This window comes from Xenopus laevis, chromosome 5L, assembly GCF_017654675.1.
Source record: "Xenopus laevis strain J_2021 chromosome 5L, Xenopus_laevis_v10.1, whole genome shotgun sequence".
Lineage (NCBI taxonomy): Eukaryota > Metazoa > Chordata > Amphibia > Anura > Pipidae > Xenopus > Xenopus laevis.
Window position 1 is genome coordinate 157,526,833 of NC_054379.1, and position 21,534 is coordinate 157,548,366.

Below are 21,534 nucleotides of genomic sequence, written 5' to 3' on the forward strand. Positions count from 1 at the left end.
TACAGACGTTATTGAAGGTTTTGCTTGATGACCTTGCACAATCTTACCGGGCCTTCAATGCAATATATGACATATATAATCTCAGACCGAGGCCAGACTCAATTTTGAGGCGTGTAATTATTTTTAGGCCTGAGAGGACTCTTTGCCCTAAAGTAGCAATTTCTGATTTTCCAGGCTCAAGATTCTTTACTATAACTGATGTCAAAGCTACTGTATGTAGAAGATATAGTGAATAAAGTACCCCCTTTTGTAAAATATAGGGATATTATAAGTTACCGAGGAGTTTCATGACCATATAAAAACACGAGTCCGAAGGCCGAGTGTTTTTATACAGGTCATGGAACTCCGAGGTGACTTCTAATATCCTCATATTTTACAACTGGGGGTACTTTATTTATTATAATACACAAATTTCAATGAGTCATGTGACAGAAATGACATCAGAACTCACCGTTTATAACTGATGACATCAGAACTCACCGTTTATAAGGATATAATTTACAGGATATTCATGGCTTTTGTGTATTATAAAACATTACAATACAGTAAATCTTGTTACTATTATTTGTGTAGAAGCAATATAAAACCTGTAACTCGAATAGCAATTAGAATAGCCATGGTACAAATCAGTGTGATCTGAGTGGTAAAAGGCTGAAAACCCCTTGTTATATTCGCGAAACTGCTGCGAATATTCCCCTGCATTAAAAAATTTAGGACGAGCATCGGGAAAGTAGCTTGCGTCAAAATTGTCGCGCGTCAACATTATTCGGAGGCTCATTGACTGTAACGCCGGCATCAAAAATGGCGCCGGCATTAAAAGTCACGTTTTGCAAATTTTTTGCCGTTTCACGATTTTCGCTGTAAATTCACAACTTTTTCTGCGAAACGGGACAAATTCGCCCATCGTTACAGATAACACAATAAAAGTTGTAATGTTTGCAGAGCTTAAAGAGGCTGTTCGCCTTCCAAACTTTTTTTTCAGTTCACTTGTTTTCAGATTGTTCCCCAGAAATAAAGACTTTTTTTCAATTACTTTCCATTATTTATTTTTTTACTGTTTTTCCAAAATCTAAGTTTAAAGTTGAATGTTGGTGTCTCTGGTGTTTGAGTCTGGCCCCTCAGTAATTCAGGCGCAGACTCTGAACTGTTACAATTCTGCAACAGTGAGTTGATCCATTTCTCAGCAGCATCTCTGGAGTATCAGCAACTATTGTATCAATTCTAACAGCTGCCTGTAATGAAACTCAGGGATTCTACTCAGCAGGGACAAAAATAAGAAATGTATCAGCTAAATGTATCAATTAAGAACAGTTTACAGGGTCGGCGACCCCGCTTCCCAGAGCTGCTTCAGAAGATGAAAAATGACACGTTACACTTCAATATTAGAAAAACAGTGACACATAGAAAATAGAAAGTCATTGGAAAAGTCTTTATTTCTGGTGATCTATTGGAAAACATCTAGCTGTTTGAAGGTGAACAACCCCTGAACAAATGGTATTATGCTTTTATTAACCTACCATTAAAGGGAAATAAAATAAATATAATTGGGCTAACGTATGCCATATAGCTATCTCTGCTCTTAGTTGTTTTATTACTTTGTACCTTAGAAGTTTATGGGCTATTATGTTCCAAGATCTTCCTTTCTTTGTACATTTGTTTTTATACAAACAGTTGGCAGATACCAAGTTGTTTGCGTTGACTCCAGGGTCAGCCTCTGTATTGCTTATTGTGATCACTACTTTATGGAAAAAAGTCTCTGCTGAGGCTAAATAAAGATAAAATGTTTCTATAGAAAGTCAGCTCCTCCCTTATATTAGGGAAAACTGTGCCAACCCACACAGACAGTGTTCTGGGCACAATGCCCTGTATCTACCTCCTACCTTGTTATCTACATCATTGCACGCTGTTTGTCTTCTTTATTTTTTAAGAATCCAGAAACATTTTCTCTTTTATAAGAGATGTATTTTGTGTTCCTTAAGTGTCTTTTATGATGACTGTAGCCTCTCATTTTATTCAGTATAAAAAAAAACAAGTATCCAGGCAGTGGCGGAACTACCGGGGGAGCAGGGGGTGCAAGCGGGCCAGGGCCCGCACCCCCTCAGGGCCCCCCGGCAGTCCGTTCGCCATTGAAAACTCGGCCAAATGCGGCCGTACGGAGGGGGCGGGGCCCGGCTGCCCGTCACGCACCAGGGCCCGCCCCCCTCAACGAACGCTACTGTATCCAGGAATGGATCTACATTCAATAAAAACCACATGCAGGTATGGGAACTGTTATCCAGAGTGTTTGGGACCTGGGGTTTTCCGGATAACAGATCTTCTCGTAACTTGGATCTTCATACGTTACGTTTAATAGGAAATCATGTAAACATTAAATAAACCCAATAGGCTGGTTTTGTTCCAATAAGGATTAATTTAATTATATCTTAGTTGGGATCAAGTACAAGCTACTGTTTTATTATTACACAGAAAAAGGGAATCATTTTTAAAAATTATTTGGATGAAATGGAATCTATTTGGAGCTTTCTGGATAACGGATCCTATACCTGTACTGCAAAAGTCAAAATAATAATAAATAATTTTTTGTTGGCTTATTATATTGTCATGTATTGGTCCTCAACCAAATTATGGCTGGTGTCTACAGGCAGTTCTTTTAAATGAATGAGATATTAACAAGGCCACTGCCACTGAATGATTTCACAACTTGACGTGTTTGATGGGATGGGAATTTGTGTCTATGTCAAAAGTAAGAATCTACAAACAGAAGTGACATCAGCATCCACAGAGAAAGCAGCATTTTCTTTGGCAACCCTTAAAGGGATACTGTCATGGGAAAACATGTTTTTTTCAAAACGCACCAGTTAATAGTGCTGCTCCAGCAGAATTCTGCACTGAAATCCAATTCTCAAAAGAGCAAACAGATTTTTTTTATATTCAATTTTGAAATTTGACATGGGACTAGACATATTGTCGGTTTCCCAGCTGGCCCCAGTCATGTGACTTGTGCCTGCACTTTAGGATGGAACTGCTTTCTGGCAGGCTGTTATTTCTCCTACTTAAAGGGATCCTGTCATCAGAAAACACGTTTTTATCAAAACACACCAGTTAATAGTGCTACTCCAGCAGAATTCTGCACTGAAATCCATTTCTCAAAAGAGCAAACAGATTTTTTTATATTTAATTTTGAAATCTGACATGGGTCTAGACATTTTGTCAATTTCCCAGCTGCCCCTGGTCATGTGACTTGTGCCTGCACTTTAGGAGAAAAATGCTTTCTGGCAGGCTGCTGTTTTTCCTTCTCAATGTAACTGAATGTGTCTCAGTGGGACATGGGTTTTTACTATTGAGTGTTGTTCTTAGATCTACCAGGCAGCTGTTATCTTGTGTTAGGGAGCTGCTATCTGGTTACCTTGCCATTGTTCTTGTGTTTGGCTGCTGGGGGGGCGGAAAGGGAGGGGGTGATATCACTCCAACTTGCAGTACAGCAGTAAAGAGTGACTGAAGTTTATCAGAGCACAAGTCACATGACTTGGGGCAGCTGGGAAACTGACAATATGTCTAGCCCCATGTCAGATTTCAAAATTGAATATAAAAAAATCTGTTTGCTCTTTTGAGAAATGGATTTCACTGCAGAATTCTGCTGGAGCAGCACTATTAACTGATTCATTTTGATTTTTTTTCCCATGACAGTATCCCTTTAATGTAACTGAATCAGTCTCAGTGAGACTTGGCTTTTACTATTGAGTGTTGGTTTTAGATCTACCAGGGAGCTGTTATCTTGTGTTAGGGAGCTGCTATCTGGTTACCTTGCCATTGTTCTTGTGTTTGGCTGCTGGGGGGGCAGAAAGGGAGGGGGTGATATCACTCCAATTTGCAGTACAGCAGTAAAGAGTGACTAAAATTTATCAGAGCACAAGCCACATGACTGGGGGCAGTGGAGAAACTGACAATATGTCCAGCCCCATGTCAGATTTCATAATTGAATATAAGAAATCTGTTTGCTTTTTTGAAATATGGATGTCAGTGCAGAATTCTGCTGGAGCAGCACTATTAAAGGGGTTGTTCACCTTCCAAACACTTTTTTCAATTCAGTTGTTTTTAGATCGTTCCCCAGAAATAAAGACTTTTTATCAATTACTTTCCATTATTTATTGTTATACTGTTTTTCCAAAATATAAGTTTAAAGTTGAATGTCCCTGTCTCTGGTGTTTGAGTCTGGCAGCTCAGTAATTCAGGTGCTGATTCTGAACTGTTACAATTTTGCAACAATTAGTTGATCCATTTCTCAGCAGCATCTCTGGAGTATCAGCAACTATTGTATCAATTCTAACAGCTGCCTGTAATGAAACCCAGAGATTCTGCTCAGCAGGGACAAAGATAAGAAATGGATCAACTAAATGTATCAATTTAGAACAGTTTACAGGGTCCGCGACCCCCCTTCCCAGGGCTGCTTTAGAAGGTGAAATATGACACTTGACACTTCAATATTAGAAAAACGGTCACACATAGAAGATAGAATGGAATTGGAAAAAGTCATTATTTCTGGTGATCTAACTGAAAACAACTAGTTGTTTGAAGGTGAACCACCCCTTTAACTGATGTGTTTTGAAAAAAAACATGTTTTCCCATGACAGTATCCCTTTAGCAAAGATCAATTACTATGAGCATAGTTTTCACCTTTCTCAGTGAAGTGTGTGGCATCATTTGGGCACTTCTAGGAGACAGTATTTAACTACTTTGGAAGCAACTAACATGAACTTCTCCCATTGTGAGCTGGAAGGTCATAAAGCCTATCCTGACACCACCTTTATTTCCTATTCACCAAACTACTCCTCAGATGTGCCTGTATTAACAGCATTCCACTATTTGGCTCATGATAGAGGTAATTATTTACATGAAAAGGGAATTGGAGATAGTGATGGGAACAACTACTGGGCCCTCAAATTAAACTCAACTCAACAAAAACTGTTTTTTTTTAAATAGCTAAACCATTCTTGATTAGGGATGTAGCGAACTGTTCGCCCGCGAACTAGTTCGCGCGAACTTCGACCGTTCGCGTCCGCCGAATGTTCGCGAACGTTTGGGAACGTTCGCATTTTGAGTTCGCGTTCGATCGTTCGACCATTCGACCATTCGAATTCCTTCGACCGCTAAAAATCGAACGATTTCCATTCGTTCGAACGATTGTAAGCATTCGATCGAATGAAAAGCATTCGATCGAATGGCTTCGATCGTTCGATTCGAATGAAAATCCTTCGATCGAACGATTAAAATCCTTCGATCGTTCGAATCGAACGATTTTAGCGGGTGTTCGAAGTTCGCGAACTGTTCGCGAACGTTCGCATTTTTTGCCGGTTCGCGAACACCAAATCGGCAGTTCGCTACATCCCTATTCTTGATCAAAGTTCAGCTTTCCAAAACAGGACCTTTAGCCATTGGGCTTTAAACTTTGCTCATGAGCATGATATCTGTGTCTTATGATCACTTTTGTCCTCTTACTGTTTCTAGTCAACATAAGTATATTCAGAGCATCATTAGTTATGTTGATTTACCCTGGTAGCCCATTGTGTGTGCAGTTTAGGGTGTGTCCACTCTTCTATTCAGGAAACAGACCAACACTGATCACACAAATGCTAATTGAGTCTTGTGCCGCACTGAGGAACCCTGGGGTGCTCTTGTGCCTGTCTATAAGGGACACTGATCTAACTACATAACAGTGGGGTGTGGATGTTGTATTTGCTACAAAGTGGAAGTTAAGGGGTACAATGGGTTGTATAATACATTTCCTCACTTGCTCTTGCACCAAAATCACTAAACCCTCTCATGACAACCTTCTTAGATGCCTAAATATTTCCCATCATTTAGGGCTAAGCTGAATGTACAATGGAATGCGAAGTCAGTACAAACCATTGGCAGTGTCCCACATGAAAATTTTTATTTGTTGAAAAAAAACAAACATAAATGTATCCAGAATTTAAACCATGCCAAAAGCACTGGGGTATCTCTGTAATCCATAGTCCATTAGCTGATCCCCCTAACGCATTTGATGCTTCCTCAGAGGAAACATTATGCAAATGTATCCTAGATATGTATAGATGCCTGCATGCATAAAAAGGTATATTCTAATATAATCAATCAAATTGGTTTTCAGACTTAGTGGGTCCAGCCACCATTTTGAAGTCCAATATTTGGTCAGAACCCCCTTAGCTCATAACATAAATCCTTTGCTTTACCAATCATTCAGTCATAGATACAAGAATATCAAGGATATCAGATCAGAAGATCCCCAATATGGGAACCAGTGGTCTATTAAAGCAGTATATGAAATCCCATTTAGGTAAATGTCAGTATTCAAATAAGGAATCTTATTCACCTTAAAATAACCATTGCACTTATACAGTTAGGCCCATAAATCTTTGGACAGAGACAACTTTTTTTTCTAATTTTGGTTCTGTACATGACCACAATGAATTTTAAATGAAACAACTCAGATGCAGTTGAACTGCAGACTTTCAGCTTTAATTCAGTGGCTTGAACAAAAAGATTGCATAAAAATGTGAGGAACTAAAGCCTTTTTTTAACACAATCACTTCATTTCAGGAGCTCAAAAGTAATTGGACAAATTAAAAAACTGAAAATAAAAATGTTAATTTCTAATACTTGGTTGAAAACCCTTTGCTGGCAATGACAGCCTGAAGTCTTGAAGTCATGGACATCACCAGATTCTGGGTTTCCTCCTTTTTAATGCTCTGCCAGGTCTTTACTGCAGCGGCTTTCAGTTGCTGTTTGTGGGAAGTTTAGTCTTCAACAAGTGAAATGCTGCTCAATTGGGTTCAGATCAGGTGACTAACTTGGCCATTCAACAATTTTCCACTTCTTTGCTTTAATAAACTCCTGGGTTCCTTTGGCTGTATGTTTTGGGTCATTACGAAACGCCTCCCAATCAATGTGAGTACATTTAGCTGGATTTGAGCAGACAGTGTCTCTGAACAGCTCACAATTAATTCTTGTGCTTCTGTCCTGTGTCACATGATGGATAAACACTAGTGTCCCAGTGCCACTGGCAGCCATGCAGCCCAAGTCATCACACTGCCTCCCAAATGTTTTATACAGAACTGTGCTAAGCTTTGGATCATCAGCTGTTCCACGCCTTCTCCAGACTTTTTTCTTGCCATCATTCTGGTAGAGGTTGATCTTGGTTTCATCTGTCCAAAGATGTTTTTCCAGAACTGTGCTGGCTTTTTTAGATTTTTTTTTTATCAAAGTCCAATCTAGCCTTTCTATTCTTGATGCTTATGAGAGGCTTGTACCTTGCACTGCACCCCCTGTATTTACTTTCATGCAGTCTTCTCTTTATGGTAGACTTGGATATGGAGACTCTACCTCCTGGAGAGTGTTGTTCACTTGTTTGGCTGTTGTGAAGGGGTTTCTCTTCCCCATGGAAATGATTCTGAGATCATTCACCACTGTTGTCTTCCATGGACGTCCTGGTCTTTTGCGTTGTTGAGTTCACCAGTGATTTCTTTCTTTCTCACGATGTACCAAACTGTAGATTTTGCCCCTCCTAATATTGTAGCAATTTCTCGGATGGGTTTTTTTCTGTTTTTGCAGCTTGAGGAATGAGGATGGCTGAGTGGTTTCATTTAAAATTCATTGTGGTAATGTACAGAACCAAAATTAGAAAAAAGTTGTCTCTGTCCAAATATTTATGGGCCCAACTGTACTTAAATCTCAAATTATACAAATATACATGAAGTGAAGTATTCTAAGAGAATCTCTGTATTTACAATGTTTTGCATTCTCTAATTGAACTGAACATTTATTCTTTGCATTTGTTTCTGTTCGCCCTCTAACATGCACCTTTAATTTTGGCATTGAAGTAAAGTTTTTGCTGCTGGAGTCACTGAGCCTTGCAACCACATAGTAACCACTTTTAATAAAATAAAAAAACATGTCATACTTGCTGTGTATTACACTAGTAAAAAATATTTTTGTCCCTTTGTAGAAAATTTTGGATGAGTGCCAGGACCGGAGAACGTGCCAGCTCCTCGTTAGCAGCCGATTATTTGGATCAGACCCATGTCCAGGAACCAGCAAATATCTTGTTGTACAGTACAAGTGCCGGCCAAGTAAGTCTCTTTTGGTATAGAGGTGACACCACCTGGACCTACTTAAAAAAAGGTAGTGGAAATAGGCTTACATAGATCATGGTGGCCACACCTCCAAAATTATTTGTAAAAATACCAGTGGTATTGGTTTCATTACTCAGACATCAGGCAAAACATCATCTGAACACCTCTGAAATGTTGATGATCACATGTTGCAGTTTGTAGATTCACTTGCACTCTAGTTTCTCTAGATCAGTGATCCTCAACCAATGGCTCGTTAGTAACATGTTGCCCACCAAACCATTGAATGTTGCTCCCAGTGGCCTCAGAGCAGTTGCTTATTTTTGAATTCCATGCTTGGAGGCAAGTTTTGTTTGCGTAAGGACCATAAAGCCTCCTGTAGGCTGCCAGTTCATATAGGGGCTACTAAAAAGTCAATCACAGCCCTTATTTGGCACCTGCAGGAATGTTTTATATGCTTGTGTTGCTCATGGCTCATGGCTAAAAAAGGTTGGAGATCCCTGCTCTCAATCATTAGAAAACATGAAATATCTTAAAAACAATAAGAAAAAAGAAGATCTTATTAAAAACGACACTACAGTTTGGTCTTGGTGTTGCAATGACACTGGATAATAAATGAGACCCTGCTGTGCACAGGAGAGAGAGAGTGTGGGACAGTGAAAGTCTTGCCCTCAGGCTTACAATTTAGAAGATTGTAATGAATCCAGACTGACTTGTGTTTAAATGCCTAATGGGCTGAGGGAACTCTACATTAATTACATTAGACACTATTAAGTAGGAAAACTGAAGATGCACAGTCACATTATATATGCAATGTTCTTACTGCAAGAAGTTTAGGAAATATATCAAAAGACAATGTTTCAGCACAATGAGCTCTATTTACAGCAGTGATCCCCAACCAGTAGCTCATGAGCAACATGTTGCTCCCAAACCCCTTGGATGCTGCTCCCAGTGGCTTAAAAAAAAACAACAGTATGGCCAAATAGAGCTTTTTGTAGGCTGCCAGTCCACAAAGGGGCAGCTTCCAAATAGCCAATCACAGCCCTTAGTTGGTATCCTCAGGAACTGTTTTCATGCTCATGTTGTTCCCCAACCTTTCTTACATTTGAATGTGGCTCACAAGTGAAAAATGTTTGGGATCCCTGATTTACAGAATGTTGTCATAGTGTTTATCCGTGTACACTGGGGACCATCATAGATTGTTTTTTGTCACCTGTGTAGGTCTTGAAGAAACTAGCAAGTTCTCACAACATCAATTTCTATTTTGGGATACCCAAACGATCTTTGTTATCTTTTAGATGAATACAAGAGTAAAGTGGCGTGTGAAGACGATAAGTTGAGGCTGTCTTGTAAGAAGAACACTGTCATTGCTATCTATTCGGCCATCTTTGGTCGGTTACATGGAGGCAGCTTGGAATGTCCATTCCAAAATCTAGGCTTCCCGTCTGTAGGTAAGAGCAGGGGTGGGTGAGTAAGTGAAGTGGTTTTGCTGCAGGGTATTTTGTCCGATTCACAAACAAACAAGCTGTGAAGCTGTGTTAATACTAAACTGATAAATAATATAAAATATGCCTGTTGTCTAAATATGGAAAAAAAATTCTGTGTGCTTGTATTGGTGGTATTAACTTGATTATCAGTATCTAGTAGAGTGAAGTCTAAAGCAACGGGACCTTCTGAGTTTTCATGAAATGTTTCACCGTTCATCTGAGCGGCTTCTTCAGTTCAAAAAAAGTCCAGTTACTTTAGGGCAGAGACACACTGAGATTAGACGCCCGGTGACAAATCTCGTCTTCTTCGGGGCGACTAATATCCCCGAACTGCCGTCCCCTGCCTTCCCACTGGCTAGAATGTAAATCTTCGGCGGGATGGCACTTGGAGTGCTTTGTTTCCTCACTAGGAAACTTCGGACGACTTCGGAAAACGAAGTGCCATCCCATGGTGATTTCCATTGTAGCCGGCGGGAAGGCGGGAGAAGGCAGTTCGGGGAAATTAGTCGCCCCGAAGAAGAGGAGATTTGTCACCGGGCGTCTAATCTCCCCAAATCTGACCGTGTTTCTCTGCCCTTAGATTTAACTCTTCTAGATATTAGAGATAAAGACCTGAATGAATGAGAATCTTCATAGACATACCTTGTTTATCAACTATTTATCCATGTTATAATTGTCATTTGGAAAACATGAAACTATTTCATTTAGTTTAAAAAATACAGCGGCTATAGAAGCAAACACTTCTGAAACCTTAGCTTATTTGATTTGATTTTACAAAATGGCCAATTATTGGATGGAAAAGTTCAAATACAGACGCACACCCTGGTCCTCCAATCACAAAGTCCTGGTGCACAGTGAGATAAGTATCAGCCACCTATCCAATGTATACAGCAAAAGATTTACTGGCACACGGGTAATGCTGGCAGGGTGATACCCTTGCTTTAAATGTATTTAATGCAGCATGCAACGTTTCGGGGATGACCCCCTTTGTCAAGCAACGTTGCATGCTGCATTAAATAAATTTAAAGCAAGGGTATCACCCTGCCAGCATTACCCGTGTGCCAGTAAATCTTTTGCTGCAATTATTGGATGGAGCCAAAATGACAAAAATGTTAACATATTTATACGTAAGTGTTAACTTTATGAAATGTTAACTTATTTGATTTTTAAAAATAGAGCTGAAATTGAGAAAAAAATATTTGAAAAAAACGAAACGTAATTAATTTATTTGCGTCGCTTTGGTTTTTTCGAAGTCGCCCGAAGTTTGCTTGTGAGGCAACTTCGGAAAACTGAAGCGTCGCATATGCCATCCCACCAGCAAGAATGTGATTTGCCGGCGGGGTGGCATACGTGTCGCTTCAGTTTTCCGATGTCGCCCGAAATTGCCTCACAAGGAAACTTTGGGTGACGCATATGCCATCCCGCTGCGATTAACAGTCTTACTGGCGGGAAGGCATTTCGGGGAGATAAGTTGCCTGCAGTACCCTAAGGGAGATTGGTAAACCAATTTATCAGTCCACTGATATGACCACTGTAAAATGAGCTGCTCTTTTCTCAAAAACGAATGGGTGGGGTTTGTTTATTTTTGGAAGTTTAGTCGCCCGCGTAGTGAAGATTTGTCGCAGGTGACTAACCTCCCTGTGTGTTAGCACCTTAGGGTGGTGGTAGACGAGGCTACTGGGGGAGATTAGTTGTCCAGCAACAAATTGCCTCTTCTTCGGGCGACTAATCTCCCCTAAATGCCTTACCTCCTTCTTGTAAATCGCCGGCGGGATGGCACTCGGAAAGCTTTGTTTTCTGACTTCAGAATTACATTCTAGCCGACGCCTAATAGTGATGTTGCTGGGCGACCAATAGTGATGTGCGGGTGGCCCGGACCATCAGGTTGGGCGGGTTTGGGTTGACATTGCACTCTTTTTCACGGATGGTGGGCAGGTGCGGGTTGAGCTCTTCTCCTCCTCTTCCGACCCTCCACCGTCAAATGCCGGCTTCCGACTTACGGGTTCTTCTTTTATAGATGCTGTGCCTGCTCACCCTGCCCCTTTTGTGATGTCATCGATGGGGTGGGACGGAGGGCGGGCGGGTGCGGGAAATCCAGACCCACACATCACTAGCGATTAATCTCCCCCAGTAGCCTCGTCTCCTACCACCCTTACACAGCAACATCTCAGCAGAAAAATAAAGTTACTTATTACATAACAGGAAGTTAAGACAACAATGCTGTCCCTTTAAACATACCTCCCAAAATTTTGGAAGTAAAAAGAGGGACAAAAATGTTTTTTCCGCACGTAGCGCAGCAATTTTTTGATCACACCCCTTTCTGTGACCACACCCCCTAATTACCATGTTTGTTTTACAAAATTTGGCAGGTTATGAAAGTTTGAAAATATTTCTCCTTATCTAAACAGTTTTTTTGTGTCTCAAAATTGTTACAAAGTATCTTATTTGCACCTGTTAGCTGTTCTGGGCTCTCTGCTAAAAGCCAATTAAGTTAGAAACGTTGTTTCTTTTTCTGGCTGTTCAGTGCAGAGAAAAGAGGGACTTTCCAGTACAAATGAGGGACTGCGGGTTGAGCTGTCAAAAGAGGGACTGTCCCTCCGAAAAAGGGACAGTTGGGAGGTATGCTTTAAACAAAATACATCACAAAGAGTTTTTATCTCTTTAAATGTGCTGACTTTATTCACATCATTTCACAGTGTGTAAGATAAGTGTTTCCATAAGCCTTTTATTACATGGCCGGAGTTTACACAGAGGAGAAAAAGAAATACAAAGAAACAGAGGTTACAAGCACCTGTCAAAAACATAAAAAAAATACTAGAATGGTTGTTCTAATCTTTCAGTTGTTTATAGAAAAAGCAGCATTTACCAGTCAGCGGGTAATTAACATAATTTCACGTCAGGCCCTGATGTCTTTATGTTTGCTTTTCTTTAGAGGTCTCTAGAAGTCTTGAGATATTTGAATGAGGAATGCAGATATCGGATGACAACCATAGCCGCACTGAATGGGCTGAAAGAATCATTTGCTCAGTAACCCTCACTTCCATTGTGTGTGTTTGGCTGGATACTTTACAGCTGACGTGATTTCGTTTCTAAACCAACTTCCTATGGTTGACAAAAAAAAAGACACAAATATTCTACGTTATCCATCAATTATATTGTCCAGACTTACATTTTCAGCTGCACTGAAGGTCAGAAGTCAAATACAATTTTAGGTGAAACCCGTTATGCAGAAAGTTCCAAATTACAGAAAGGACCTCATTATAATCAAATAATCCAGATTTTTAAAAACGATTCCCTTTTTCTCTGTAGTGATAAAACAATAGCTTGTACTTGATCCCAATAAATAATCGGAGGTCCGATCCTGAATATTCCTTATCTATGGCTCCACTGAACCCAATTGAGTGGGTGGACTTTGCTTAGACAACTGATAAAAAGAGGCAGATCTGATAGCAAACTCACTCCATTGTAAAGACAAGACTACAGGTATGGGATCCGTTGTCCGGAAACCCATTATCCAGAAATCTCCAAATTATGGAAAGGCCATCTCTCATAGACTCCTTCTTATCCAAATCATCAATTTTTTTAAAAAAATTCCTTTTTCTGTGTAATAATAAAACAGTAGCTTGTACTTGATCCCAACTAAGATATAATTAATCCTTATTGGAGGCAAAACCAGCCTATTGGGTTTATTTAGGGGCCCATTTACTTAGCTCGAGTGAAGTAATAGAAGAAAAAATACTTCGAATTTCGAATGGTCGAATATGGCTACTTCGACCATCGAATAGGCTACTTCGACCTTCGACTTCGAATTGAACGATTCGAACTAAAAATCATTCGACTATTCGACCATTCGATAGTCGAAGTACTGGCTCTTTAAAAAATACTTCGACCCCCCCAGTTCGCCACCTAAAACCTACCGAGGCCAACGTTAGCCTATTGGTAAGGGACCCATAGGCTTCCTAACAATTTCCTGATTGAAGGAAAATCGTTCGATCGATGGATTAAAATCCTTTTAATCATTAGATTGAACGATTTTTCCTTCGATCGTTCGATCGCAGGAAATGCGGTAAATCCTTTGACTTCGATATTCGAAGTCGAAGGATTTTACTCCGACGGTCGAATATCGAGGGTTAATTAACCCTCGATATTCGACCCTAAGTAAATGTGCCCCTTAATGTTTATATGATTTTCTACTAGTCTTAACTTGTGAAGATCCAAATTACGAAAAGACCCATTATCCGGAAAGGCCCAGGTCCCGAGCATTCTGGATAATAGGTCCCATACCTGTATTATTAATCTTGATTAGCATTGACTTTTTTCCACAGCACTTTAAAGAGATTATACCCATATATATATCATTCCCATCTGTTCCTGCCCCAGGGGAGCTTACAATCTAAGGTCACATTAACACATACTCAGGCCAATTCTATCAGGAGCAATTAACCTGCCTGTATATAGTTGGAGGGTGGGAGGAATGTAGAGTACTCAGAGGAAACTCATGCAAAGATGGAAAGAACATACAAACTCCTTGCAGATAGTGGCCTGGCTGGAATTAAACCTAGGAGCCCAGCAATGTTAATTGCCTTAATGGGCTGTAACTTTTAGAATGCTAAATAATGGCCCATTCTAAGCAACTTTACAATTGGTTTTCATTAATGTTTTTATAGTTTTTTTTAAATTTGCCTTTTTTTCTGACTCTTTCCACTGATATCAAATGGGAGACACTGATCTACAAACAAATGCTCTGCAAGGCTACAAATATGTTATTGTTGCCATTTTTAATTACTTGTCTTTCTTTTCAGGCCCTCTCCTATTTATGTACCATGGTTTTTCTATGTATTTTTGCATTACCTTGTTAGTATATTTGTATTTGTACTTAACCAAACCCATGTGCCAGTGCATAATGACCTATTAAATCCTTCTCCCATTAGAGTGCCAGTCAGCCTTGGCCGTTCCAGTGATGACCAAGCGATGCCAAGGCAGGAGAAGCTGCAGTGTGTATGCCAGCACCTATGAGTTTGGGGATCCATGTTACCCCGGTGTCCGAAAACATCTGAATGTCATCTATACCTGTGGTGAGTCCTCAAGGCAATGTTTCTTTAATCCTCGGCACTGAATCCCAAAGATAAATTATTGTATTAATACTTGATTTTCCCTTTCACTGTGATATGAAAGTATGAAATGTGACAGTTGGGTAATTACCTGAGGGCCCTATGGAGCCCATTATGCACTTTAAGGAGGGTACAAGATTGCTCACCGACGGGGGTGGCAAGCGCTAATCTTCTAGTTACACTGCTGAAATATGAAGCTATACTTAACCTTCACCAGACATCCATAGAGATGCAACAGTTCAGCACCAAGGACTGGTTGATGAGACTGATAAGAGGTTTGAAATAGAATAACTGTTGGTTGACACCCATCAAGGGTCCTACAGTGCGGCAGTAATCATGAAATAAGTACAACTCCTTTTAATTCTGTATAAAGGGAATATATGCAGGTATGGGATCCATTATCCGGAAACCCGTTATCCAGAAAGTTCTAGAAAGTCCCAATAGACTCCATTTTATCCTAATAATCCAGGTTTTTGAAAATGATTTCCTTTTTCTGTGTAATAATAAAACGGTAACTTGTACTTGATCCCAACTAAGATATAATTAATCCTTATTGGAAGCAAAACCAGCCTATTGGGTTTATTTAATGTTTATGTGATTTTCTAGTAGACTTAAGGTATGAAGATCCAAATTACATAAAGATCCATTAAACCCAAGGTCCCGAGTATTCTGGACTCAATTTTATCCAAATAATTCACATTTTTAAAAACTATTTTTCTGTGTAATAATAAAACAGTAGCTTGCACTTGATCCCAACTAAGATAGAATTAATCTTTATTGGAAGTACTTAATAATTAGTTATCCAAAGTCCCTGGGGTCCCACTTGTCCTCCGACTCACAAACTCTTTCTCCTCTGAGTCAAACAATCAACAAATTCTTTTGATAGGAGTCAGCGCTAAAATAAGCTCAGGGAGACAAGTACACAACAACAAGATAATATAGTGTAGAATATTCTATATTTGGATGGCCCACATTGATCAAACTACTTATAATCACCAGATGCTGTTTTTTCAGTAAGATTACGCTGTATAGTTCATAGCTCCACCATCCTGAAACACCACGTGCATTAATTCTCTGGTGGGTACTTACAAACGTTTAGTAATATTCTGCGCACATCAATTAGCCCAAATTGATTTGATAGATAAAGATTCCTGCTGTGGTTAAAACATATGGAGCGAAAAAATTGAGTGAATTTCGCTAGATTTTTTCGTGTTTGTCCCCGATCCGATAAAATCGTGATTTTTTAATATGAAATAAGGTCCAGTTGTGGATTCTAGTTTGGTCTGACTTTTTTCATTCTCTGTTGAGAAGCTAAGCTTAGGGGTCGTCACTAATTATCCAGCAGAAAATGAGCTTCCCTGGCTGTAACATAAGCTGATGCTACAGGTTTGCTGATTATTAAATTCTGATGCTAATTGCACTGGTTTCTGTGCTGCCATGTAGTAATTATGTGTATTAATTACTAATCAGCCTTATATTGTGACATTTCTATTCTATGTGTACTGTATATTGTGAGTGGGTCCCTAAGCTCAGTAAGTGACAGCAGCACAGAGCATGTGCAGTGAATCAGCAGAAAAGAAGATGGGGAGCTACTGGGGCATCTTTGGAGACACAGATCTTTACTGCTAAAGGGCTGTGGTTGCCTTGGGCTGGTACAGAAGCCTAAAACATAATGTACAACATTTCTAGCTACTTCTTTAGTTAAGCTTTAGTTCTCCTTTGAAGGAGAACTAAACCCAAAAGTTGAAAAACCCCTACCCCCCACCCTACATAGATCCCCTCCCTCCTCCCACCCAGCCTAGCTAATACCCCAGGCAAATACCTCTAACTCTTTACTTACCCCTCCGTACAGATTCTGTCCAGCGGAGTTCACGGGCGCATCTTCGACTGGTGCTTCGGCAATTTTCGTGAGTTTCGGCATGTGCGCAGTTGTTGCAAAACAGAAAATTGCTCCAACTGCGCATGCGCCGCTACACTGTCTCATTCTGAAGATTACCGAAGAGAAGAAGATGGCGCCCCTGAACTCCACTGGACAGAATCTGGGTAAGTAAAGAGTTTAGCTGCCCATAGACGCACAGATCCTATCGTACAAATAGAGGATTCGTATGATTTTCGTGTGTGGAGAGTGCCGACATCTTTCATCTGGCGGAGATCGGTCGTTTGGTCGATCGGACAGGTTTGATTTTGACCCGACCGATCCCACTGGAGCCCATTTCACATCGTAATCGGATCGTTCAGTTTACCCGCGGTATAGCCATGTTCGTTAATGGCATATCGGGGAAAGAAAGTCGCCAAACGAGCGGATCTTTGCATCTATGGCCACCTTTAGGGGCATTTGCCCGATGGGGGCAGCTAGGCTGGGGGAGAGGAGGGAGGGGGGTCTATGTAGGGTAGAGTTTTTTTAACTTTTGGGTTGAATTCTCCTTTAAATATATTGATAATGGGTTGAGTGCAGAGGACTCTTGTATTTGTCTATATGTATTTTGTGCTCACACCCTCATTGCACCCCCGCCTAATGGTTTTAAAAAATAGTGGTGAGCACAACTTTCCCTTGTTTGTTATAGCCATGATTTGCTACCCATTGGTATTAATGTACAGTGCTGTGGGTGGCTATGAACCCACGATTATCACCATTATGGGGCTATATGTGGTTTATGTATGCCATAACTCTTAGGGGCAGATTTACTAAGGGTCGAATATCGAGGGTTAATTAACCCTCGATATTCGACCAGGAACTAAAATCGTTCGACTTCGAATATCGAAGTCGAACGATTTAGCGCAAATCCTGCGATCGAACGATCGAAGGATTATTCGTTCGATTGAACGATTAAATCCTTCGAATCGAAGGATTTTAATTCAACGATCGAAGGAATATCCTTCGATCAAAAAAACGCAGGCAAGCCTATGGGGACCTTCCCCATAGGCTAACATTGAGTTCGGTAGCTTTTAGCTGCCGAACTAGGGGGTCGAAGTTTTTCTTAAAGAGACAGTACTTCGATTATCGAATGGTCGAATAGTCCAACGATTTTTAGTTCGCATCGTTCGATTCGAAGTCGAAGTAGTAGTCGAAGGTCGAACTAGCCCATTCGATGGTCGAAGTAGCCCAAAAAACACTTCGAAATTCGAAGTTTTTTTAATTCGAATCCTTCACTCGAGCTTTGTAAATGTGCCCCTTAATAGTCTTTGGGCTAGCATCAGCTTCAGTTAGGCTCTTACTGGAATGATGAGCTTTGAAATTCTAGAAAAGATGAGTCATTAAGAGGAACAGAAAAGCTTGAAAGGAATCAGAAGACAATGTGAGTCCATGCCCACTATGGGCTCCTTGAGAGGCAATAGCTGTAACATCATATCATTGACACCTACAGCTTGCAATTATTCCACGTTTTAGCGTAATAGAGGTATTTGGTTTCTGTGAAACGTTCAGCGCAGACCTATAAGTGGGTCACACACAGCTGTCGGTGTATCATGTTCCCTACATATCTCCGCACATTCTACCAGAGCTCCGTATATCATGGCTACAAGAGATAACCTGTATGGCTTTCACTCACAAATCAGGCCTCGAGCAACCTACAAAGGAAAAGTTCTTCTTTTTTCTCAGCATGAGGAGGGAAACACTTGCCTGTACATTAAAGGGATGTTATCATCCACAACAAATGTTGTTTTGCATAATGTTTACTGAGGAAAGAAAAGGGTTGCCGAGTCTGTGATCTGGGCTCCAGCCTGATTGGCAGGTGCATCATCTCATTTGCTGAAGGCCTCTGCTAGAGTCCTGCAGCGGGTTGGGTACCCGCGGGTTACCCGCAAGAAAACCTGCGGTACCCTGCGGGTTGCAGGTAGACGTTTCGGGAGCGGGTATAGACGCGGGTCGATGGTTCTCCGGGTTTGCTGGTCGCGGTTTGGGTCGCAGGTCTTCTCAATAGTGAGTTTTACTCTGATCACGCCTACTTCCAATGATATCACTTCTGGTTTACAATGACAGCACTTCCTGTTTCACTCCTCTTTTTCTGATCACAGCAACTTCTAATGATGTCACTTCCGGTTTACAATGATAGCACCTCCTGTTTCGCTCCTCTTTTTCTGATCACGGCAACTTCTAATGACGTCACTTCCGGTTTACAATGACAGCACTTCCTGTTTCACTCCTCTTTTTCTGATCACAGCAACTTCTAATGATGTCTCTTCCAGTTTACAATGACAGCACTTACTGTTTCTTGATAGTCAGCGGGTCGCAGATCAGGTTGCATATAAGGTACTTGCGGGTTGGGTAGCGGGTCCAAGTGGGTAAGTATGTTGGGTGCGGGTCCGGGTGCGGGTTGGGTTCGGGTTTAACAAATTGATGTAGCGCAGAACTCTAGCCTCTGCAACAGAAATCCCACCTATTTGGCAAGCTACAGATCAGAAAGCACAATTTGAATGAAGAAGTGCTAATTCTGTCTGTAGTGAGCCTTAAAGGAGAACTCAACCACCCCACAAATAAAAACCCCCTATCCAGAACCCTACATAGTCCCCCCTCCCTACTCTCCCCCCTCATAGGTGATAACATCTAAGTGCCCCTAATCCTTTACTCGCCTATAAGTGCAGAGTAAGTGCAGCAGAGCTCATGTGCGTCATCTTCCCACTCTTTAGTATTCTTCTGTATTCTTCCTTCCCTTCAGCAATTTCCATCACTTTTGGTGGAAGGACAGTTGCTAAGAACCAGAAGACTGGTCCAACTGCGCAAGTTCCAATACCACGCTCACTTCCCGAAGAAATCTGAAGAGCGGAAGATAGCACCATTGAACTGCCTTGCGCTTACTCTGCACCTCGCAGCACTCATACCCATTCAGGCACTTATAAAGCCAATATTAAGCATAGTTTGATATACCCTGTGCTTAATGAATCCAGAGCAAAAAATGACATTTATGATAGTGGTTCTGGTTAAATTAGCCTTAATGCTGGTATAGGAAGTCATTGGCTGGCGCAGGAGTGAAAGGGTACCCCCCTCCTGATGACTCTGACTAGTGATGGGCGAATTTGTCCCATTTGGCTGAAAATTTGCGAATTTCCTGTGAAATTCGAGAAACGTGGAAAAATTCTCGAAACGACAATTTTGACACCGACGACAATCATTTAAGTCAATGGGTGTGCATTTAATGACACCAGCGTCAGAATTGTCGCAGGCATCGAAATTGTCGGCGCGTCAAAAAACTTTGATGCCAGCAAATTTTCGCTGAAATTTTGGGAAACGCGGAAATTCAATGCAAATTCACGCCTGGTGAATATATTCGTCCATCACTAGTCTCTGACCTCTCTGGCTACAGACAAGCCTATCCAATTGTATTACCTGTTTTACACAATTCTACTTGTCCATAATGGACCACAAGGAACCACACAAAACCATTGGAAAGATCCACATTTTGGGTTGTTCACCTTTGAGTTGACTTTTAGTATGATGTAGAGAGTGATATTCTGAGACAATTTGGTTTTCATTTGTTGTCTTTTTGTTTTAGTTATTTAGCTTTTTAGTCCAAATTCCCCTAGCAACCATACATTGATTTGAATAAGAGACTGGAATATGAATAGGAGAGGCCTGAATAGAAAGATAAGTAATAAAATAGCAATAACAATATATTTGTAGCCTTACAGAGCATTTGTTTTTTAGGCAGGGTCACTGACCCCCATTTGAAAGCTGGAAAGAGTCAGAAGAAGAAGGCAAATAATTCAAAAACTATAAATAATGAAGACCAATTGAAAAGTTGCCTAGAATTGGTCATTCAATAACATACTAAAGTTAACTTTAATGTATGAAGCCAATCAGGCAGAACCTTGTTGTTACTAGGTTCATGAATGATCCAATAATTTCATGTCCCAAAGAAACAACTCTTTTGCTTATCAAGTTACCAGGCTGTGCCCAACAGCTTCTGGCAATTTGCCCTCTCATTTTTAAGAAGGCGTTGAGGCTTTTCACTATGTGTTTGCTTTAACCAGCGAGCTTCACTTTCCACAGAACAAGATCCATTTCTCTAATTTGCTCTTTAACTGGAGACAAAATGAGAATGACGTGATTGGATTGAAACAAGCTGAGAAATACTAGAAGTTGGATTCAATAGCAATTTGTCATGTAAAATTCCTCTCATTACGCCAAGGAGACAGATCAAACGCCTCTGAAAAGACAAATGTCTTCCTGTTCTTGGAAGTGACAATAAAATCATATGGATTTGGGAAGGTTCCAAGTGCAGCCAGAGGTGTGTCTGCTGGATCCTCCATCACCCTGAGCCTTATCACTGCACAGATTCCATGTGAATGCAGCCGAGGAGTGAGAAGGCAAGTCTGTTCAGGTTAAGGAGGCTGTTGATATACATTTCATCTTCATTAAGGTCTATCAGTGGAAGAAAAATTACCCTGCCTTTAAAAGTCAAGTCAATTTATTGGCATTCCTGGATGTTGCACTATGGCTCCAGTTAATTGCAGCAAATCCTTAAATAACTTTTCGAGGCTCGTTTTTCTTCAATTATATACATATTGGACTGGCAGACATATCAGACAAACAGTTCTTTAAAGCCAAACCCAACCCCTAAAAAGGAAAATTAAAAGAAAATAGGTAAATAAATGGGGAATGTGTATGGAAAAATGGAGTAAAACAATCCTAATTTTGTCTAATTGTATTCCTTAAAGCAGGGGTCCCCAACTTTTTTTACCCATGAGCCACATTAATTTGTAAAAAGAGTTGGGGAGCAACATAAACATATGGGGTGCCAAATAAGGGTTGTGATTGGCAATTTGGTAGCCCCTATATGCACTGGCAGCCTACAGGAGGCTCAGTTTGGCAGT

At 40.6% G+C, this 21,534-nt stretch overlaps 1 protein-coding gene across 2 annotated transcripts in view; it reads left to right on the forward strand.

The window, feature by feature from the left end:
• Positions 1-21,534, forward strand: part of eva1a.L (eva-1 homolog A L homeolog) — a 207,474-nt gene that overhangs the window by 77,699 nt on the left and 108,241 nt on the right. For both annotated transcript variants that reach the window (XM_018264056.2, XM_041563581.1), the window contains exons 3-5: positions 8,003-8,126; positions 9,425-9,577; positions 14,545-14,688. In XM_018264056.2, coding sequence (XP_018119545.1) covers positions 8,003-8,126; positions 9,425-9,577; positions 14,545-14,688 — 421 coding nt within the window. The remainder of the gene's footprint in view (positions 1-8,002; positions 8,127-9,424; positions 9,578-14,544; positions 14,689-21,534) is intronic.